Here is a 24,443-nt window from a genome sequence, read left to right on the forward strand (position 1 = left end):
GAGCAGTCTACTAGAACTCCACTGAAAACAATAATCCTATGTCACCTCTTCTAACTTGTTGTGAGGAAAAGGTCTATGTGATGAAAAATGAAATTTCCATTATTAGCCTGACTATGCAATCGTGATGTTAAACTGGGCTCTTAAAGCCTGAGCATAAAATAGCATTTGATGGATAAAAACAACATTATTGACCCCATTTTAGTCTTCAGGTAATGTGAAAGGACAATTTAAGGCTTAAGTGTGCCTTGAGTGGGAGAGAAGGCACCAATGCAGACGTGCTCTGCTCAGGGGCTGGGTACCTAATCAGGAGAAAACATTTTCAAAACATGTAGCTTACAATTGCCATATGTATGTGGTAATTGCGTGATCATTACTTTTTGGTAACTTGGCAATTAACATCTAAGGTAATTTTTTCATGATAACTACAGCCACATTTCCCATACACATTACTCCTGTGTATAGAATGGAAATCTAATTACTCCGGCCCTGGAAAATTGCTTTATCTACCTGCAGGCTAGAAATTGCGAGATAAATCCAAAAAGATAACCAGTAAAAGAGAGAAGTCATTCAGTCATCATTTTTCAGCAAACAAAATTAATGTCAAACACGAAAAACATAGAAATTATCCCCTCTCAAAAGCCACATGGATAGAAAAAATAATAAAACGAAGCTTTAAAAAAAAAGTCTGAAAACACGTTTGAAATTCAGCTGAATGGCAGTCCCTCCTTTCTGCACGTTAAGCAGTGCCAAAAATACCCATCTCACCTCTGCTCCGTTCCTGGACAAAAATACCACTCTATTGTGGGCTCTGGAAATCCTGCTGCCACACACTGGAGCTTGCCATTCACAAGCCTGTCAGAAGTCAGGATTTCTGGTTTTGCTGCAGGAAAGGAGAAACGGCCATATGTCAGACTGCTGAAACCTCACCAAGATTTGCTTCGCTCTCGCTCTAATCCCCAGAATCATCATGAGGCTGATGAGCACCCTGAGGGAACACATATTGCTCAAATGAGACAGTCTGCACCAGTGAGTGCAAAGCACAGGCAGGCGGATGTGAGGGCCAAGCCAGGGAAGGCCCTCCCAGTTTGGGCTGCCCGGTGTGGCAAGGACCGTCCACCCTGCAGATGTGAAGGTCCTGGGAGCTCCCTGTTCCTGGAGTGGCTAAAGTGGAGACCCAAAGGCCATATGGTAGGGTTTCTGCTTCAAGTGAGGGGTATCTGAAAGATGCCTTCTAGTCAAGATTCTAGGATCCCAAACTATTCTGAAGGTTGTTGCTGTTTTTAGTTGCCGTGGAGTCAGCTGTGACTCAAAGTGACCTTACGTACAATAGACCAAAAGGTTGCCTGGTCCTGAGTCATCTTCATAAGCGTTGGTGTGTTGAGTCGATTGTTGTAGCCACTGTGTATTTTGAGTGCCTTCCCATCCAGGGGGCTCACCTTCCAGGACTATATTAGATAACATTCTGTTGTTAACCATAGGGTTTCCATTGGCTAATTTCTCAGAAATATATCACCAGGACTTTTTTCTTAGTCTGTCTTCACCTGGAAACTCTGCTGAAACCTGTCCACCATAGGTGACCCTTGGTAGCATTTAACATATCGGTGGCACAGCTTCCATTACGGCAGCAACAAGCAAGCCACCACAGTATGACAAACTGACAGACGAATGGTGGTTCTAAAGGTGGAAACTCTGTTTAAAGGAATTCCTACCATCGAAATTTCTAGTTACTGTGGAGACTAGAATGGATGAAATTAGGAGTTACAGGAAAAGAGAAACCCCCATTCTCTTCTAGAAATTTTCTTTTTTGAGAGGTGGAGGGAGGCACAGACCAAGAGCTGAATCACTGTTTAGAAAGAAACCACAATATAAGAGTAAAATACAATATGGACTTTTGACTTTAAATTTTTATCTCAAATGCCAAATATGGGCAGAAAATTAGAAGAGAAAAAGCCAGCCCAAGAGTTTTATTTGCACATACATCTAAACCTGAGTACAATCACCTAAAAAGTAAATTGAATCAGCAGGAACGCTCTAATTTGATATGTCTGTGTAACTACAGTAATCAACTGGTATTTAAGAATGCCCTAAAATGCTGCAAATTTTTGAAGTTATTCCTAACGTGAAAGGGAGATTAACTTATGTTCAGTTTTTCTAGTGGTAATACACTTGAAGGATTCTAATTCTTTAAGATCATCATCTGTTTGTCAATTCTTTGTACTGTGGAGGCTTGCGTGTCGCTATGATGCTGGAAACTATGCCACCAGTATTTTAAATACCAGCACGGTCACCCATGGTGGACAGCTTTCAGGAGAGCTTCCAGACTAAGAAAGACTAGGCAGAAAGGCCTAGTGATCTACCTTCAAAAATTAGCCTATAAAAACCCTATGACAGAATATTGTCCCATGCAGTGCTGGAATATGAGCCTCTTGGGTAGAAAGGGATTCAAAACACACAGTGGCCACAACAATGGATTTGAGCATACCAGCAATTACGAAGACGGCATAGGACCAGGCATTTAGTTCAGTTGTAAGTTGGGTCACCTTGAGTTACAGCAGACTCGATGGCAGCTAACAATTCTCTGAGAATGAGTAAGCTACACTGTGAGCATGCTGGGGTCAGGGACAGTGTGGTGCTCACCCTGTACGCTTGGTGTTATAGCATTTTTTGTGCCAAATTTGAGTACAGAACTACAGGAGGCCATGTTTGTCGTGGACAGACCAGAATACCAGCTCTATCCACGGTGCCGCTGGATGGGTTTGAACTGCTAACCTTCTGGTTAGTAGTCAAGCACAAACCATTTGTGCCTGTGCCACCCAGAAACTCAGAAAGTACAAAGTCCACATATGGTCCCTCCCCACCAGACACACTGTTTCTCCTATTGTTAACATCTGGCATTCCTATAGTACATTTGGTACAATTGCCGAGCCAGTTCAGTTAAACATTAAGGCTCGATCTTTCTTTTATACAGTTCTAGGAGTTTTGACAAATGCAGAATGTCATATGTTATTCTTTTTTAATCAGAATATCCACTGTTAGGAGCCTTGGTGGTGTAGTGGTTAAGAGCTCAGCTGCTAATCAAAAGGTCAGCAGTTAAAGTCCACCAGCTGCTCCTTGGAAATCCTATGTGGCAGTTCTACTCTGTTCTAGAGTCACTATAAGTCGGAATCAACTTGATGGTTTCCCCACTATTAACTCTATTTACTATTCCACTCTCTTCAATGATCTGGAAATTGCTTGTTTAAGACAGCGTGATAACGTGCATATATTTTAACCCAATACACTGGGAATTCAACATCAATTATGTTGCAACAGATAAGAAAAAAATATGTGGTAAGAAGGAAAGAACAACAGATCAGGAGTTTAGGAAGTTTTACTTCCCCCAAAAAGGTAACAGCAGTAAATGACATCTTTGTAGAATAACCTCTCAGCACCTCACCTCCTTAGAGGCAAAACAGGTTGGCAGGGGTCCAAGTGTCCACATGCATGGCACACCCACCTGTCACTCAGCCTGGCCCTGCCGATGGGCAGGCCATTTGGTTCATACACACAAAACTGAAACACTCCAAAGCAATCTCAAGGTAGGAGCATCCTTGAAAGTTTGGATCCAATGCCAGCTTTCACAAATAGAGCAAGAAGACGAGCCATCGTCTCGCGAAAGCATCCATCTGGCAAGTTTCATTTAATTATCATGGGCAACTGTGTGATTGGGCTGAAAAGTGTGTGATTGGGCTGAAAAGTAGGACATAACTCACACACAAAAAGCAGGGGAAACTTAGGAGAATGCTGTTTGCTGGAGACTGCATGCGCCGTGCCATGGGTCTCTCTGGAATCAATTCAAGTGTCACCTCCTTTTCCAAGCAAACCCCAACTCTTCCAAGCCAAGTTGGTTGGCCTCTCCTTCCTATTCCTGCAGCACTTAAGACATGTGCCACTGCTATGCAGTGCCTTGGTCTGCCTCCTCCATCAGACTATACTTTCTTAGCACAGAGCTTGACCCATGGCAGGCACAGCAAGAGCTGCTGATTAATATCTCATCCCAAAAAACCAAGTCTCTCACACCACAAAGGAATTCAGTTATAAAGTACAGGTGCACACACACACACACAAACCTAGGAGAACAGCATCATGGCGGTCTTACGAGAGGGGAGGCCACAGTTTTACAACAGTGGGCCATAAGATAAGAAAAACACATGGCCACGTGATCTTTTTTCCTCTTAATACTGAGATTAATGATGAGTGGAGAGGGTATACACATATATGGCAAAGATAACTAGACAATACTCAAACAGGAAAGGAGCCCTGGTGGCGCAGTGGTTAAGTGCTCATCTGCTAACCAAAAGTTCGGCAGTTTGAACCCACCAGTCGCTTCGCTGGAGAAAGATGTGACAATTTGCTTCTGTTAAGATTTAAAAAAAAAAAAAAAAAACCCTATTATCATCCAGTCGATTCCAACTCATAGTGACCCTGTAGGACAGAGCAGAACTGCCCCGTAGGGTTTCCAAGACTGTAAATCTTTATGGAAGCAGGCTGCCACATCTTTCTCCTGCGGAGCAGCTGGTGGGTTCAATCCACTGATCTTTCCATTAGCAGCCAAGTGCTTTAAACCACTGTGCCACGGGGCCTCCTTCCATAAAGATTACAGCCCAGAAAATTGTCATTGGGTAGTTCTACTCTGCCCTACAGGGTCACTATGAGGAGAAAATGCCTCAACAGCAACAAGTACTCAAATAGGAATCTCAAATTCATAAGAAAGATACGCTCACACCCTATATTACTTTTCCTAATTGCCATAATGCCACGTGACGGATTTTTAGTAGAATTAAATGTTAACAGGAAAAAGTGGCTGAAAAGGAACCTTAAGATGTTAACACTGGTATCTCTGGGTAGGAGGGTTATGGATAGTTTGTATTTTCTTCTTTTCATTTTTTTTAAAACAATGAACATGCAGCTAACAATGAACCTATAAAACATTTTTCAATTAAAAAATTGGAACAACTTAAAATTACATAATGAATTCCATTTAGCTTCAGTTACAAGTGCTCAAAGATCTAAGCCTTCAAGCGTAACACCTGGTAGCAGTTATACAACAGCCGTGGTTGGCAAGTGGTGCAACCTGGCTGGCCTACTTGCTCCTGTGTGCCAAATAATTAGGTAGTTTTTTAAGCCACTATTCCAGGTGGATCATAACCTGAGGCTAGTTGAGCAGCTTTTCTCCTGTTGGGCCTTAGATTGGCCATCTAAGCTCAGAAGGTCCTCAAACTTCAGTGTGCATTAGAATCACTAAGGGAAGAAGTAAAAACGCAGGCTCCTGGACTGTACCCCCTAGAGATTCAGTAAGTCAAGGGTCTGGGTCAGCAATCTGCTTTCTAAAAGCACCTCAAAGGGACCCTGATCAGGGCTAGGTCTAGGGTGAGGCAAGAGAAGAACCTGTTGTTGTTGTTAGTTCCAGTCAAGTTGATTCCGACTCATGGTGACCCCATGTGTTCAGAGTAGAACTGCTCCATAGGATTTTTAAGGTAATGGCCTTTTGGAAATTGCCAGGCCTGTCTTCCGAGGTACCTCTGGATGGGCTCAAACCACTAACCTTTCAGCTAGTAGTCAAGTGCTTAACCATTTGCACTACCCAAGGACTCCCAGAGATGCATCTACCCATTGCCGGAGGGTTGATTCCAACTCATAGTGACCCTATATGACAGAGTAGAACCGCCCCATAGGGTTTCCAAAGCTGTAATCTTTAGGAAAGCCTACTGCCACATCTTTCTCCCGAGGAGCAGCTGGTGGGTTTCAAACTGCTGACCTTTTCATTAGCAGCCAAGCGCTTAACCACTGCACCCACCAGGGCTCTGGAGAAGAACCTAAGGCACAAAATTCAAGAAGGCACTCACTCTTAAGGTCTTTTAAGCACAGAGTTGGCCCCTGCTAGGGGGTGCCTCCTTAATTTTTGCACCCCAGTCCCAGTCCTGACCCTGGAACTGGTGATGAGAGACCTCATTCCGAAAAGCTAAGTTCCACTGAGTACGGTTTGGCCCGTACATGGGAAGTGGCACTATGGAAATGTTCAATGCATACAGAATGAGCTAGGTATAAATCTGTTTCCTAAAAATGAAAATCTCAGCTCATCTGCATTTTTGAAGTGCCTGAATGCACGGTGTAAGGCATTAAATAGACATTTTGCTTTTAAAGATACATCAGCTCCCTGCAATTCTCCAGGTTAAATCTGAGCTGCGGTTTCTCAGATAGGCTGCAATAAGCGGTACAGCAAATGACAAATTCCCTAATTCCTCCCAAGTTGGAGGTTGAGATAAGCCTAAGAGGTATATAAGTTATGTATTTTCTTTTGAGATAAAAATAGTACCTGCTCCTTTCAAAGCATGGTGGACCTGAATCACTCTGGTGTCTCCAACAACACTGATCAGCTTGTAGGCAGATTTCAGAGTTCTTGTAACCCTGCAGAGAATTTACTGCTTATGCAATTAAAACTCCTAACCATTTGCTGGTTTACTCTGCAGATTTGCAATCTTAAAAATACTCCTTTCCCGCCACCATCAGGTCTATACGGAAGGCAAGAACAAAAAGAATTTTGAAGAACACAGCACAGATAACAAGAGCTGGGGGACGTGAGGGAAGAAGAAACACAAGTAGCTGGTGGGGAAGATCTTGGTTTCATCCATCTGAGTGTGGAGAAGCATTTTTGAGTACAACCCTTCTCATCACTAACCACTTTGACCCAACTCTGTTATAAACCCACATTTGCTAGATACCATAATCAGCAGGACAAAGAACACAGACTTAAGTCTCCAAATAATAAAAGACTAAATGAAGAAGGAATAAAAAGATGAATTTGTTTTCACTGTTCTAAACTTGTTGATATTTAATGGAGATGCAATAACACTTTTCAGCGATTGGTCCCTATCCCTTTAAATCAAATTGCCAGAATGGGTATTTTGAAAACATACTTTGTTTTTTTAATACATTCTGAAAGATAGCCAGAAACTGGCACTTTAATAGAGGTTTGTTCAGTAAATGAAACAAAGCTTGTACTATAGTGTCCTTCACTCAGCTATCTTTAATAGAGCCAAAAAATCGGTTAGTGTCAAGTTGATTCTGACTCATGGCAACCCTATATGACAGAGTAGAACTGCCCCATAGGGTTTCCAAGGCTGTAGACCTTTACGGAAGCAGATTGCCACAACTTTCTCCATCAGAGCGGCTAGTGAGTTCTAACCGCCCACCTTTCTGATAGCAGCCAAGTGCTTAACCACTGTGCTACCAGGGCTCCTTTTAACAGAGTCCTTGGGTGACGTCAAGCACTTGACTAGTAACTGACAGGTTGGAGGTTGGAACCCACTCAGAGGAGACTCAACAGAAAGGCCTGGTGATCTGCTTCTGAAAGGTCACTACCTTGAAAACCCTATAGAGCACAGTTCTCTACACAGGGTTTTCCAGGCTGTGACCTTTCGGAAGCAGATCACCACGTCTGTATTCCGAGGCACCTCTTGGTGGGCTTGAACTGCTGCCCAGCTTGTAGTCAAGGGCTTAACCCTTTGTGCCACCCAGAGAATACTAGCAATTTTTTTTTTTTTTTGAATCACTTAAAAAAAAAAAATTCTTCCTCCTAATGAGGAAATATTCTAAACTAGGGTCAGCAAAGTTTTACTGTAAAGGGTCAGAAAGTAAATATTTTAGGCTTTGCAGGCTACATGGCCTCTGTTGCAACTACTCAACTCTATTGTATCACCAATGCAGTCATAGACATTATGTAAGCAAATGGGCATAGCTTTGTTCTAATAAAACTTTATAACTGAGGCCTCCAGCCATATGAGTAGCTACCTTAGTAGCTCACATTCAAGCCTTCCGACGATTGTGGCCCTAGCTAACTCCTTGATTACAACCTCATGAGAGACAGTGCCCTGGCCCAGGAACACCCTGATAAGTCACTTCAGATTTCTGACCCTCAGACACTATGTGTTGTTTTAAGCTGCTAAATTTTGGGATAATTTGTTACAGGGACGTACATAACTAATACACACCCAGACTTGCCTTTGACATAGCTTCTCTAAACCCTGACTCCAGCTTGGCCGCTAAATATATGGGTTCCTCAACCCAGAATCCAGGGTTCTCATTAGCATCAGAAGAGTTGGCTCAAAAACCTTGGCAGGTTTTTCCTGTATTTGCCACACTTTCTGAAAACAGCTAACGTACTACCTTATCATAAATTTTGTTTAGAGGGGGGAAAAAATAACTACAAACATGGAAATTTGATTTTCATTTCATTTTCATGTGTCATGAAATGCTCTCCTTTAGATATTTTTGAACCATTAAAAAATATAAAAAACATTTCTAATTTCTGGGCCATAAAAAAAAGGTTGCAGGCAAGTTTTGGCCCATGGGCTGTAGTTTGTCAAATTCTTATTCTAAAGAGTCATCAAAAAAAAAAAATCTCCTAAGACACTACTGCAAGAAACCAAAAGAGACATACATAAGTTAAGTGGAAAAACATACTGTGCTCATGGATAGGAAGACTCAACATTGCAAAAACGTCTATTCTACCAAAAGTGATCTACAGACACAATGCAATTCCGATCCAAATTCCAATGACATTTTTCAATGAGATGGAGAAACAAATCATCAACTTCATATGGAAGCAAAAGAGGCCCCAGATAAGTAAAGCATTACTGAAAAAGAAGAACACAGAGGGAGGCCTCGCACTACCTGATTTTAGAACCTATTATACTGACACAGTAGTCAAAACAGCCTGGTACTGGTACAACAACAGACACATAGACCAAAAACCAGTGGAAAAGAACTGAGAATCCAGACATAAATCCATCTACATACGAGCAGCTGATATTTGACAAAGGCCCAAAGTCAGTTAAATGGGGAAAAGATAGTCTTTTGACAAATGGTGCTGGCATAACTGAATATCCAGCTGCAAAAAAATGAAACAAGACCCATACCTCACACCATGCACAAAAACGAACTAAGATTGGATCAAAGACCTAAAAATAAAATCTAAAACGATAGACCATGGAAGGAAAAAATAGGAAAAACGCCAGGAGCCCTAGTACATGGCATAAACAGTGCACAAAACATTATTAACAGTGCAGAAGAGAAACTAGATAACTGGGAGCTCCTAAAAATCAAACACCTATGCTCATCCAAAGACTTCACCAAAAGAGTAAAAAGATTACCTACAGACTGGGAAAAAGCCTTCAGCTATGACATTTCTGATCAGCGTCTAATCTCTAAAATCTACATGATACTGCAAAAACTCAACTACAAAAAGACAAATAACAAAATTAAAAAGTGGGCAAAGGATATGAACAGACACTTCACTAAAGATGACATTCAGGTAGCTAACAGATACATGAGGAAATGCTCAGGATCATTAGCCATTAGAGAAATGCAAATCAAAACTACAATGAGATTCCATCTCACTCCAACAAGGCTGGCATTAATCCAAAAAACACAAATAATAAATGTTGGAGAGGTTGTGGAGAGACTGGAACACTTATACATTGCTGGTGGGAATGTAAAATGGTACAACCACTTTGGAAATCGATTTGGCGCTTCCTTCAAAAGCTAGAAATAGAACTACCACCCGATCCAGCAATCCCACTCCTTGGAATATATCCTAGAGAAACAAAAGCCTTTACACGAACAGATACATGCACACAGATGTTCACTGCAGCGCTGTTTACAATAGCAAAAGGATGGAAGCAACCAAGCTGCCCATCAATGGATGAATGGATAAATAAATTATGGTATATTCACACAGTGGAATACTACTCATCGATAAAGAACAATGATGAATCCGTGAAACATTTCATAACATGGAGGAATCTGGAAGGCATTATGCTGAGAGAAATTAGTCAGTTGCAAAAGGACAAATATTGTACGAGACCACCATTGTAAGAACTCGAAGAATAGTTTAAACAGAGAAGAAAATATCCTTCCATGGTTACAAGAGTGGGGAGGGAGGGAGGGAAAGGGGTTTTCACTAATTAGATAGTGGAGAAGAACTATTTCAGGTAAAGGGAAAGACAACACACAATACAGGAGAGGTCAGCACAACTGGACTAAACCAAAAGCTAAGAAGTTTCCTGAATAAACTGAACATTTCAAAGGCCAGCGTAGCAGGGGTGAGAGTTTGGGGACCATGGTTTCAGGGGACATCTAGGTCAACCGGCATAATAAAATTCATTAAGAAAATATTCTGCATCCCACTTTGGAGAGTGGGGTCTGGGGTCTTAAATGCTAGCAAGCAGCCATCTAAGATGCATCAATTGTTCTCAACCCACCTGGTGCAAAGGAATATGAAGAACACCAAAGACACAAGGTAATTATGAGCCCAAGAGACAGAAAAGGCCACATAAATCAGAGACTATATCAGCCTGAGACCAGGAGAACTAGATGGTGCCCAGCTACAGCCGATGACTGCCCTGACAGGGAACACAACAGAGAATCCCTGAAGGAGCAGGAGAGCAGTGGGATACAGACCTCGAATTCTTGTAAAAAGACCAGACTTAATGGTCTGACTGAGACTAGAAGGACCCCAGAGGTCATGGTCCCCAGGCCTTCTGTTAGCCCAAGACAGGAACCATTCCCAAAGCCAACTCTTCAGACAGGAACTGGACTGGACTAAGAGATAGAAAAGAATACTGGTGAAGAGTGAGCTTCTTAGATTAAGTGGACACATGAGGTTATGTGGGCAGTTCCTGTCTGGAGAGGAGATGAGAGGGCAGAGGGGGTCAGAAGCTGGCCGAATGGACACGAAAATAGAGAGTGGAGGGAGGGAATGTGCTGTCTCATTAGGGGGAGAGCAACTAGGAGTATATAGCAAGGTGTATATAAATTTTTGTTTGAGAAGCTGACTTGATTTGTGAACTTTCACTTAAAAAACTTAAAGCACAGTAAAAATTTAAAAAAAAAAAAATCTCCTAATTCCTAGGTTAAGTTGAAAAACAGTGAAATTCCCTGGAGAAAGGCTTCCTCAGCCAGGATCACTGTGCTCAGTTTACACTAGCACCACTGCAGTGCTGACCAGGTCCAGGGAGGGGGTCTGCACACACATTCCAAAGCCATTCTGCTCGCTGCCAAGCAGTGTGGGCTTGTGATAAAATGTTATTTTCCTACTCTGTAAAAGCAGTTAATTCATTTGCCACATAATTCAGAAGTAGGGGAGAAGAGTATTGTTACCACGGATTGAATGGTGCCCCCCAAAAATATGTATTGTAAATCCTAACCTCTATGCCTGTGGTTATAATTCCATTTGGGAAAGGGTTGTCTTTGTTATGTTAATAAGGCAGGATTAGGATTAGTTGTAGGGTCTATCCTGAGTCAATCTCTTTTGATATGTAAAAGAGAAGCAGAGATGGAGGAAGAGAGATGCCAAGCCACAAGAAGATTGCCCAGGAGCAGAAGCTGAAACAGACGAGGGCCTTCCTCCAGAGCCAACAGAGAGAAAAAGCCTACCCATAAAGCCGGCACCCTGAATTCAGACCTCTAACCTCCTAAAATGTGAGAAAACACATTTCTGTTTGTTAAAGCCGCCCACTTGTACTATCTCTGTTATAGCAGCATAACATTACTAAGACAAGTATGGACACAATGCCCGTAGAAAAAAATTAGGCACCTAATTTTGGACAGCTTTAAATTTCCACCAAATTATAGGTGACCCTGAATATATTTGTAATGAAAGAGGGCTAGTTTGATGTCAGAGTCCCTGGGTGGTACAAACAGTTAAGGCACTCAGCTGCTAACCAAAAGGTTGGAGGTTTTAGTATACCCACAGGTGCCTTGGAAGAAAGGCCTGGTTATCTGCTTTCAAAAAATCAGGCACTAAAAACCTATAGGACACAGTTGTACTCTAATGCACATACAGTCACTATGGGTTGGGATCAACTCAACAGCAACTGGTTACAAGTAATTTGATATAAAAACACATGTGGCACAACTGAAAAGGAAATTTCCATAAAGAAGCTCCACAAATCTAAAACACCATTTTTAGAAACATATATCGAGAGTTCAGGGTCAATTCTAGCAGAAGTTTATATGGTTCCATAGCCTAACCCTGCTTCTCCTGCTTTTCTACTATAAGCATAAAATAATGGCCAGACCACACAACCAGGGGCAACATCAGGCCTAAATGACCCAGACAGGCTACCTCGTTCTTGAACAACAGGCTCAGCATTTAAACAGACTCCCACATTAGTGACATACACCCCACCCGACAAACTTTCTTATAAGAGGGAAAGAAAACATGTTACACTTGAGGGGGAAAAAGGAAACTCTTTTGTTCAGAGTCATATCTTTAAACTTTTTCACAATAGAAGAAAAGCAAGCCCTACTTTAAAAGGAGGTTGCCACACTATCTATTCCAATTCAAATATCTATAACAATCCTTATATACACAGAGATCCTCTCTAAAAGGAGAAAGAGATATTAAAAGTGTCATATCAAAAACGCTCATAAATTCTAAGCAATTTGAGAACAAAAATGCATTCCAGGCTCAGGAAGAGAAAATAAAAAACAGTTCAGACACTGTCAGATTATCACAAATGAACACACATTACCTATAAAAAGATAAATGTAAAAAAGACAAGTAACTATTTTTACATAAACCAGCTACCTGAACAAGGTGGGAAAAAAATTCCTTAGTTTAGAATTGTCCTAAAAAGCCAGCACAGCGCACCTTTCATGTTATTTGTTCAAGATATAGGAAGATGAAAGACAAGGACAGATTTCAATATCATCTTCCAGGGACTTAAGCAAGGTCACTCATTTGAGATTAAGCCAGGTAATTATAAACTTTAAAACAACTGTCTAAAAAAAACCCAGAAAACCAAACCCAGTGCCATTGAGTCGATTCCGACTCATAGCGACCCTACAGGACAGAGTAGAACTGCCCCATAGAGTTTCCAAAGAGCACCTGGCGGATTCGAACTGCCGACCCTTTGGTTAGCAGCCGTAGCACTTAACCACTATGCCCACCAGGGTTTCCAACTGTCTAAAAGGGCCCGATAAACCAGAGACTCCATCAGCCTGAAATCAAAAGAACTAGATGGTGCCCAGCTACCACAAATGACCATCCTGATAGGGGAACACAACCCACAGTCCCTGACGGAGCAGGAGAAAGGTGGGGTGCAGATCTCAAATTCTAGTAAAAAGGCCAGACTTAATGGTCTGACTAAGACTGGAGGAACCCCAGAAGACATGGCCCCTGGATTCTCTGTTAACCCAGAACTAAAACCATTCCTAAAGCCAACTCTTCAGACAAGATTAGGCTGGACTATAAGACATAAAATGATACTCGTGAAGAGTGTGTTTCTTAGTTCAAGCAGATACATGAGCCCAAATGGGAGGCTCCTGTTTGAAGGTGGGATGAGAAGGCAGAAAGGGACAGGAGCTCACTGAATGGACATGGGAAATCCGGGGTAGAAAGGAGGAGTGTGCTGTCACACTACAGGGATAGCAACTAGGGTCACATAACAATGTGTGTATAAATTTTTGTATGAGAAACTAACTGGAGCTGTAAACTTTCACCTAAAGCACAATTTAAAAAACAATTGTCTGTTGGGTTTCTTTTAAAACTCAGTCACATCATTTCAGCAGCCCATCTCACACTCCATAGTGTCTCAAACTTACATCAGACATGGGTTTAAAAAATTATGAAATATCTGTGAAATGAGATACAAAATGATGCTATAGAAGAGTATTTTATGATATGGAAAAGATGTTCACAATGCATTGTTATTCAGCACCAAAACATCAGCGACGAAGCAATGTGATCCCATTTTTGTAGTTAAAAAAAAAATGTTTTTAAAAAAAATGGTCTGGAAGAATGTATACAATAAGGGATATTGTATTCTATAATTGTAATCTATAAAATGTAAATAAGCTTTAAAAGGGGAAATTAAAACTTCCTTGATTTTTAATTTTGCTTATTTACACTTTCTAGTTTTTCTACCTACCACTTGACACTTTCATAATAAGAAAGAATTGTTTTAATTTAAAAGCGCTGAACTACTAACCAAAGGGTTGGCAGTTCAGACCCGCTCAGAGACACCGTGGAAGTAAGGCCTGGCAATCTACTTCTGAAAGGTCACAGACTTCAAAGCCCCATGAAGCAGTTCTACTCTGCCCACATGGGGTCACCATGAATCAGAAATGACTCGACGGCAACTAACAACAATAACAGCATACAAATACTTGCACAAACCGAGCTATATTCCAGTTACGGTGGTAGCAAAGTCTCAGAAGCAAGGAAATAAATCAGAAAGGAGTCCTACTCAGCACTAGATTTATTTAATGTTTAAGATTCCAATAATTTAATATAGGGGTAGGTCTAACAAAATTCACCTAATATGAAAAAAACAAAAACACTAAAAAGCAATCCTCTCAAGCAAAATCAGTAAGTATGTTAGCAGCATGTCCTAAAATTTTTTTGTCCTTAACACAAGTAGGTTTGGATATCCAAGTGTCTGATCAGAGGTTCCTCCCATCTTTTAAAAATGGAAATAGAAGACTAATAGGTTAAGAAGTAGGAAGGCATTTCCATTTTTCAAAAAGGCAAAGTTCTAGTACCTTTGCTCTCTTATTTTGTGAAGATCTTCTTGAAAGCAAGCCCACCAAGCAAGGGCTAGGTAACAGTCCCTGAGGCCTCCAGCCAGGTGGGTGATCCAGATGGCTGGCAGGCAGTCTGAAGTCATCTACAGTCAACTTGACAGGTCTACCCTCACTTTTAGCAAATGCAAGGCCGCCCCTGTGCCTTGCTTGCAAGAGGTTGCAATTAAAAATGGTTTCTTCCTGACTGAGACTAGAAGGACCGCAGAGGTCATGGTCCCAAGACAGGAACCATTCTCAAAGCCAACTCTTCAGACAGGGATTGGACTGGACTATAAGAAAATGATACTGGTGAGGAGTGGGCTTCTTGGATCAAGTAGACACGTGAGACTATCTCAGCAGCTCCTGTCTGGAGGGGAGATGTGAAGGCATAAAGGGATAGAAGCTGGCTGAATGGTCACGGAAACTCAGGGTGGAGAGAAGCAATGTGCTGTCTCGTTAGGTGGAGAGCAACTAGGAGTATTAAAAAAAAAAAAAAAAATAGCAAGGTGTATATAAGGTTTTGTATGGGATACTGACTTGATTTGTAAACTTAAAGCACAATAAAAATACAAAAAGAAAAAAAAAAGTGGTTTCTCTGTAGAATCAGTTTGGCCACCCATAACTGAATTTAACTATAACCAAAAATACATAAAAGGTAACCCAGACTTTACAAGTGTGTTCAAAAGGAAAGTTTCTCATCAAGAGGCCTCATTCTGGGTGTTTTACAGGCAGTCCCTAGGTTACGAAGAATGTCTGACTTATAATCCTTAGTTACGAACCAACTATAAAGCCTGTTATACTAAAAATTCAAGGTACATACAATGGTTCCTAATAACAAGCACACCAAAACATTATTATTACTATTATATTACTATGTTAAAGGCATTTTAGTATATCCGGAAGTGTTTCTTTAATGTTTTTTATGCATAGAAAGGTATACTATATACTAAGACGAACTGCACCTGTTTCGACTTACATACAAATTAGACCTAAAGACATACTTAAGAACGGAAATCATTTGTAATCTGGGGACTACCTGCACTACTTTGGCTGATTTCAGTATACTGTATATTCTATAAATAATTGCAAACACCAGACAGGATGTTAATTTTATGATGCAGTGACTTAGAAATAATACTTTACTTAGCATTTCCTTAAATTGTTTCTCAAGTCCCTGTTAACACACTCCCATGAACAGGGTGAAATTGGTGACTTTGAGAGTTAATTTGGTGCGGTTCACAGCAGTCATTTCAGTATACAATCTAGCTTAACATTAAATTAAATGTGTTCTATGTAAGACCAAGGAGTCCCTGGGTGGTATAAAGTTAAGCACTCAGCTGCTAACTGAAAGGTTGGCAGTTGTAATCCACACAGGTACTTCAGAAAAAAGGCCTGGCAATCCAGAAAACCAGCCAACGAAAACCCTATGGAGCACCGTTCTACTCTGACATACACGGGATCTCCATGAGTTAGAATCGACTTGACAATAACTGGTTTGTCAGCCCAGTGATGAAAGGAAGCTGGTTTTCAATACCTCATTCATTCCGCTTGTCTTCCTTGTTACCACCATCTGAGTACTATACAGTACTCTCAAATGACCGTCACTGGCTAGGTTTGTTATTAAAGGATGTACCTTTACGATCAGAGAGAAATCTACTTATGGTCACAGATTTTAAATTCATAGCTAATACTGATCTGAAAATGCTATCAGATAATGGTTAGAAGTATCATTTTTAAGGTTATTGGATCTTCTTAAAACCATTCCAGAAGATTGAAAAGCAATTGATTTATCATAATCATAATTTCTTTTCATAATTATGTAAATTATTTCAGGATTCACATGGGATATTTGAAGTTATAAGCCAAAATAAACTTCCAAAATATTTACTGTACTGATTACCATTTAAGTTCAACAAAAATTTGATATTTATTCAAGAGATAGTGGATGGAGAAAAGAAAAAAAGTGGATAAATTAGGGTTAAAATGCACATTAGTCTTTTACTTGTCCTGGTTCTGGCTAAAATCTTACTGTGCAACATTTATGGTAACCAAAAAAAAACCAAACCCATTGCTGTCAAGTTGATTCCAACTCATTAGTGACCCTATAGGACAGAGTAGAACTGTTCCATGGGGTTCCCAAGGAGCAGCTGGTGGACTGGAACTGCTGACCTCTTGGTTAGCAGCCAAGCTACTGCTGACCTCTTGGTTAGCAGCCGAGCTTTTAACCACTGCTCAGCCAGGGCTCCATTATTGTCACCAGAATCTATGTATTCCTAAACAAGTGGCACAGGCTACCTACAGAATCTTGGCAATGCCACTTTTTCTAACATCTCCAGGAGTACTGGAAAGAGAAGTATTAACAAAGCAATTTTAGGTAAAGTTTTATAGTTTTAAAACCCTATTATACTCCCGGAGCCCTAGTGGCACGGTGGCTAAGCACTCACTCGGCTGTCAACCAAAAGGTCAGCAAGTCTCGACTTGATGGCAACGCGTACTTGTTTTTGTTTTGTTTTTTATTATCCTCCCAATTTTGACCTGCAAGGTGAACAAATCATCATTTTCGCCAAAGGATAGCAAATTTTTTTGAACTAAAGATCTGATTTCTGTATGTATCTTTGAATAATAGTAGTAATACAAATTCAATGCAAAGAATCACCAGTTTTTGTTTTGTTTTTACTTTTAATAAAAACTCCCATCAGTTTTCATTGGAAGTTCTGTTCAAAGATAACAAACGAGTTATGGCTCTCGGCCATTATAAACCTCCTTGAACATCACTGAGCCAATTTAACAGATTTGGTAAAGCATGGCTTGGCTAAAAAAAAGAAAAAAGAAAAATCTTCAAACCTAACATGTTACATATTTAACTGTTTTTAACACAAATTGTGTGAGCACAATAGCCTCCCACTTAAGTGATTAAAGCACGCACGCGCGCACACACACACACACACACACAGTACTCAATAAATCTACATGTGGGGTTTTCAAAACAAATGGACTTTTCAGCCACCAAACATTTAAGCGTTCAAAATCAGGGACTGTCACTAGCATTTCTCACAGCTGAATCCACTAAGCACTGATGCACCAACGCCTCTGATAAAAGTGCCCTGAGTTTCTACGCTAACACTATATATTATTATTATTATTCTGATTTTTATCCATTCTAATTATTGCAGAGCACAATTTCTTTTCATCCATGAGGCTAAGCTGAGTTAGAGGATAAACCACACAGTAAGTTTATGTATGTATTTGGCTTGGTTAAAATGACTTACGTAACCACTCCAAGTTCTAATTTTTAAAGCTAGTTTGAGCTTTTGATATTAAAATTTATCTAAATTTTTTTAAAAATCTAAATTTTTGTTTTGTTTTGTTTTTCAATTAAAATAACCCCAACAAATAGATTAGCTAACTATGCGTAAAGAGCACTCACACTCACAGGACATACTTCACAAGAGGCAGAAGTTTTCATTTTCACCCAAAAATGCTGTTTCTGTCAAAGTATTTGCAGTGTTTGCAACTGACATCAACTTGTCTACAAAAAGACTTCCTGAAGAGTTTAACTTAAAAAGGCAAAAAAACAGTTGCCATGGAGTTGACTCTGATTCATGGTGGCCCCATGTATGTCAAAGTAGAACTGTGCTCCAAAGAGTTTTCAATGGCTGATTTTTCAGAAGTAGATCGAGGCCTCTGGGTGGACTCGACCCGTCACCTTTTCCGCTCACATTAGCTGTTTGCACCGCCCAGGGACTCCCTAAGAGGTCAGGAACCACATTATCCTCCTCTGTATCCCAGTGGCATGAAGCAGGACCTCAAAAAGTACTGTAGTTGATGCTGCCCGATGGTCAATTAGACTTGTAAGTAAAATGGTAGCAAGTATGCTACCTAGAGAAAAGGCAGGTTATTTTCGAAACTTTGAGGTCGATGACTCATGACCAGACCACACACCAGTAAACGGGAAGCATAAGAAAGGAGTTAAGAGACAGACCTAAATACCCCTATGGCCTTGAAGTCAGGGGAAGAGAGAGAAAGAGACACAAGGCACCTAAAAACAGTTGCCCACTGAGTGGACTCCAATTCATGGTGACCCACGTGTGTCAAAGTAGAACTCTGTTCCGCAGGGTTTTCAGTGGCTGATTTTTCAGAAGGAGATTGGCAGGCCTTTCTTCAGAAGTGTCTGAGTAGACTGGAAACTCCAACCTTTCAGTTAGCTGCCAAGTGCATTGACCATTTATACCACCCAGGAACACAAAGCACCTAATCTTACAAAATTCCCTTCAGCTGAGCTTTCGAAAAAGTGTGGTCTGTGGAGGGGGTCATGTCCATGATTTGCTGTGACAGGTCTACAGGTGATAAGGACAGAAATCAAGAATAAATATTTAGAAAGAAACTGGGAGCAATCTGACAGAGTAATTTTATGACTGTTGAGTCAAACACTAATAAAAATCCTGGCTTATATCTTTATGCACCTCTGTTCTTTTTCATAAAGAGAGGCATGGCAGTCAAACATGTCTCTTTACTACAGACCTTTTCAGAAGCTTCACTGTGCTGATGTGTATCCTGCCTCCCTAGAAGGGGGCCAATGAATAGAATGTATATCCCAAACTTGTCTGACCACAGAGCTCTCTTTTTCTAGCAATTTGCTCTTACTGTATTTTATAAGAAATATTGTTCTTGAGTCATGCAAATGGTTCAGCACTGGGCTATTACCCAAAGTTTGCCAGTTCAAAACCACCCAGAGGAGCCTTGGAAGACAGGCCTGGCAATCTCCTTCAGAAACGTCACAGCCTTGAAAACCGTATGGGGTGCAGTTCTACTCTGACACACACGGGGTCGCCATGAGTCAGAATGGACTCTACCACAATCAAGAATAACAACAACAATTGACCCATGGTGAATTAGAAATTTAAAAAAAAACTGGTCCTTTACCCCACAGATAGTTTGAGAAGCACGAGGCACTGCACTAGAGCATTCAAAACAAATTTTGGTACGAACAGTATGCTTATTAAACTTGCAAGAATATTGATTTACCAACAATTACCTCTTACGTTACTTAAATATTAAGATTTCTCAAAAGCAGATAATTTTGCCCATGTCTTATAGACAAAGACCCTCTGATTAACATCTGAATTAATCTGCAGAGAACTGAATTCAGGGCCAATGAGATATATAATCAAAACAGTTCCAAGGAACACAGATATTAACAAGTGTTCCCTGGAAAAAGAATTCTGTGGTCAAACAACTTTGAGATATCCACTCCATCCCTTGGCCCCCTCCTGGGGAAGCATAATACATATCAGCCTCGTAAAGATTCTGAGAAGGCCTGTAATAAAGAGACATGTTTGAACAACTGTGCCCCTCTTTACCTAAGCAAATATTAAAATCCTATTCAGGAAACACAATTTTGGAAATGCTCGTATAGGCAAAAGACTCTAGAGTAGCAATCAAAAACCTGTCCAGACGACCACGTACTAGCTGTTTCTTTTCTTCATTTATAAATTGATCATACTACACACCCCACCATACTTGCTGAGCTGCAACATTAGTGAGATAATTAGGTAAAATCACTTTATACAGCAAGTAAGCTCCCTTGAGAGTATAGAATTGGCTCCCATGCTTTGTTCTTCCAATTCCCAACCTCTAACACACACAAAGCACAGCCTGGTTCCTAAGTTGGTCTCTGGATGTCTCAGGTGGTCTCCTTACCCCCACACACCCAGGATGGCTAATTCCAGTGGTCATATATTGGGCCACTCCCTTGCAATTCCTTCCTTTGACTGATGTGGTGTGGCAGGCTCCTGTACACATTTCCCTGGAAATGTAAACAGGACCCAGAGCAGAGACAGGAGGCAAAAGCCCCAGCTGGTGATTGTGCTCCCTTGGCCTCGATCCTTTAGCAGAGACATTTCTCAAGAACCCTGTAGGCAGCGGGGGTGGGAAGTTGTAGCCAGGCAGGACCCAGGGCTGTTCAGATTCCCATGTCTAGAGCCATCCTCCCACCTAAACCACCTTCTACCACAGTACCCACACGGTACTCTGTAATGGCCTGTTGAGCTGGATCAATACTGCATTCATCTTAGTGGGTGAACAACCTAAACACAAATACTATCACAACCCCAAAAGAGAAAGCATCGTAACAAAGGAATCACGTCAGGGCTTGATAGCATCTCTTTCTCACACGATCCAGCTCCTATTCAACCTCTAGTTCCCCATTTCAGCAATCAATAATAATACATTTTCCCTCCAACAACTGTTATTTTGAACTTTGATGTCTCCTCAGTTTACTTCAAAGGCAGCACTCAGAATTTGAGAGATTTCTACGAGGTCATATGGTCAGTGAAATGTAGGACAAGGAATTGGTTTTCTTACATGCTCGTCTAACCACCAAGCCACGAGGTCTTTGTTAAGGTCAAAATTATCATGAAATGTTATTTACATAGTACACAATGTCTCTCAGTTCTGCAGCTGTTACAATCCGAATAATAAAAAACAAAAGATAAGGAGCCATTCATTTTACTTACTGTTCACGTAAACATTAAATGTCACGGAAGAGTTGGCATCAGAATTGGACACTAGAAATGTGTAAATGCCTCCCTCGGTCCCTTTTAACCTGGTTAGATGAAGTTCACTTACATATCTACAAAAGAAAGAACAATAAATCAATCACTCACAAATGACCTGCCTCAGAGTGCATGTCTTTTTCACGACTCTGTCTGGAAATACATGCCCATTCTGAGGGAAAAAAAAAATGACTCATTTAATTAAAATCCACATTAAGCCCACCAAACCAAACCCATTGCTGCTGATTCCATTCTGACTTGTAGCGACCCTATAGGACAGAGTAGAACTGCCCCATAGGGTTTTCAAGGCTATAAATCTTTACAGAAGCAGAATACCACATCTTTCTCCCACACAGCAGCTGGTGGGTTCAAATCACCCAGCTTTCAGTTAGCAGCTTAGCGTTTAACCACTATGCCACCACAGATCCTTAAAATCCACATTAGCAAATACATATTACCCACACATATATTTATGTGTGTGTGTGTGTACACATATATGTATTTTTTCAAAAGTGAGACAAATGCCTATAATGTAAGATAGAATGAGAAAAACTAAGCATAAAGGTAACCTCACAGAGACTGTAGCCTCTCGCTCCAACCCTGGCTACCTCCATGACCACTTCCTCCTTTGCCCATGGCCCATTTGCTGAACTTCCCTCTCAGCAGTGTCCTAAACTCCCCTGTCTACTGTGCTCTAACAGCCACCTGCAACCCCCAGACAGGCAGGCATTTACATGTCATCTGTCCCCATGCAGACCCTCTTCAGAACCCTCTCAGGAAGATCAGTACTGTTGCCCTCACCTCCCTTCTTGCAACACTTTCTCTCTTGGTTTCCATGAAACCACAACCTCCTGGTCCTCCACCTACCCCCTCTACTTCTTCTCAGTCTCCCCTGCAGTATGTTATTTAAGCTGTTTTCCTGCAGGGCCTCGAGATCTGGCTGTGTAGACTGAGCACTGCACAACTCTCAGGGGGGTGACTGACGGGGCTCTGACGTGGATGGAGCTCTCTAGGACTGAGCAGCCCCAGCCTACATGCAACATATGCAGTGGCCTCTCTCACTGCTCTCTGGGCAATCCACTCTCTCTCACTGAACTACTTGCTGTTTGCTCACAACTACTTGCTGTTTGCTCACAACTTTCAAGTCTTTACTTCTGGCCCAGGACTCTCTGTCCTAAGTCTCCTATACAGAAGCTATTTTGTGCCCCATCCCCAACCTGCTCTCAGGGCAACCGTTATTGACTCACATCCGCAACCTTCTCCCAAGGATTGCCCTTGGGCGACTGGACCTACTTGGAAGTTTACTATCCAGTCAGGTCCACAGCCATGAGTGACCCATGATGGGAAAAGGCCATCTCGAGTTCCCCTAGGACCAGACTGAAGCTCAGCTTCACCTGAAACCACCACCTTGCTCCCTCAGCTCTCTTCCCTTTCCCATCCTGCTTCTCTCACTCCCTGACAGGTCTCTCTCTGAGACTGCTCCCTTAATAAATCACTTGCATGTGAATCCCTGTCTCAACCTCTGCTTCTATGGAATATATCTTACCTGAACATCTCCACAGTCAACCTCGAATTCAACAAAGCCCAAACTGAACCCACTGCCTTTCCTCAGAAATTTGTTATTTCTGATGATCCTTCTCCTCATTCTTGCCCTCATCCTCTCAGTGAATGGCATTACCACTCACCATCCAAGCCCACTGAGGGAACCAGACTCCTAAGAGGCCTCTTCAGCTCCTCCCCATATCTTTCCCACACCCCCAATTACCGAGTCTTGTTAAGGAGGTAGGCTTGACACCTCCCAAATCCATCCTCTTCCCTCTATCCTTCATTCTTGGTCCCAGACATTATCCTCTCTCACTCATATTTTTACAACAGCCAATGGCCTTCTGACTGGAAAAACATATAAACTGTATCCAGGCCCCCTACCTCTTATCAGCCATTTGATCTTGGTCAAGTTACTTAACCTTTCTGTGCCTCAGTTTCCTCTTCTATAAAAATAGGGAAAATGGGAGTGTTTACCTCACAGGGCTGTGTGAAGACTAAAATTAATGAGTTAACATACCTAAGGTTCTTAGAATAGTGCCTGGCAGAAAAAGCCCATACAGCGTATATAAAGTGTTTACTATTGTTTTATTATAACTGTTTTGAAAATCAAATGACATGACTTATGTAAAAGCACTTGAGTTCACCACCTGGCCCAAAGCTACTTAAAGATCCTTAGTTTTCTTATAGTTTAAACAGATTAATTTTCCTCTTTCTCTGAAGAGAATTATTCATTGTGTCCCTAGTATATATGCTTTGAAAATGTCCTCAGAGCTGTGGGAAAGAAGGGGTTAACTCCATTTTACAACTGAGAAAACTGAGGCACAGAAATTTTTTTCTGCTCTGAACACAGCAAAATGGAAGAAGTGAGATGAGAATAGAAGGCAGCCCCAAACTTCCTCCTATATCAAGTGGCTTCTCATACATTTAAAGGTTCACAGAAAGAGCCATTAAGCCAAGTGGAAAATGGGCGGTAAGTCCCTTTTCTTACCTGATATTACTTTCATTCTCAGACTTGGGATAATCCTCCCATTTATCAGTGGAGGTTCTATTCATATATATCCACTGTTGGTGTTCAGGTTTGGGGTATGCCTCGTATTCGACAATTAAATCTAAATTTTCTCCATCATTTACAAATATTGTAGTATTCATTATGGGAGAGATATGAATGAATCCTTTATCTAATTATAACAGAATAAAACAGAAACCATTAGCTCCAACTGCCTGACAAAGAACACAACCTCACCTTTGAATTACAAAGTTAATTGACTAATTTTCAGCATTAATTGACAATAACAAGTAAGAGAATTTTAACTGACCATTTTAGATTTTATTTTGGTTTTGTACAATCACTGTCATAAGGTTAAAAATGGCACACATTTGGACTGCTTAGTCTCCCATCTACTTCCCAAGCAGCCATCTCAAAGACCCGCGACCCTCTTAAAATTCTTTTAGTCTTGACATTTATTAGGTTAAAAGTATTTAGATTAAACACCTAATGTTCAGACCCAACGTAATTGTATATGTGATTAAAAAAAATGTGCCACAAATCAATAAAAGGGAAAGAAAACACTAACATTCAATAAAAACATTGAAAGAACGCCATTTAGTATTTAGAAAAAAATAAACTTAGGTCTTCTCATCACTTTATGTCAAAGATGTATCGGACAGCATTTTAACAATCAAATCATATTTTTAATGGAACAACAGAATTGACTCCTATCAAACCTCTGGAGAGGC

General features: G+C 41.0%; 1 protein-coding gene across 3 annotated transcripts in view; it reads right to left on the minus strand.

The window, feature by feature from the left end:
* Positions 1-24,443, minus strand: part of KIT (KIT proto-oncogene, receptor tyrosine kinase) — a 104,056-nt gene that overhangs the window by 20,165 nt on the left and 59,448 nt on the right. For all 3 annotated transcript variants that reach the window (XM_064285791.1, XM_010595683.3, XM_003415883.3), the window contains exons 6-8: positions 23,695-23,884; positions 21,123-21,238; positions 766-880 (exon numbers count right to left, since the gene is read on the minus strand). In XM_064285791.1, coding sequence (XP_064141861.1) covers positions 766-880; positions 21,123-21,238; positions 23,695-23,884 — 421 coding nt within the window. The remainder of the gene's footprint in view (positions 1-765; positions 881-21,122; positions 21,239-23,694; positions 23,885-24,443) is intronic.

This window comes from Loxodonta africana, chromosome 5 (assembly GCF_030014295.1).
Source record: "Loxodonta africana isolate mLoxAfr1 chromosome 5, mLoxAfr1.hap2, whole genome shotgun sequence".
NCBI lineage: Eukaryota > Metazoa > Chordata > Mammalia > Proboscidea > Elephantidae > Loxodonta > Loxodonta africana.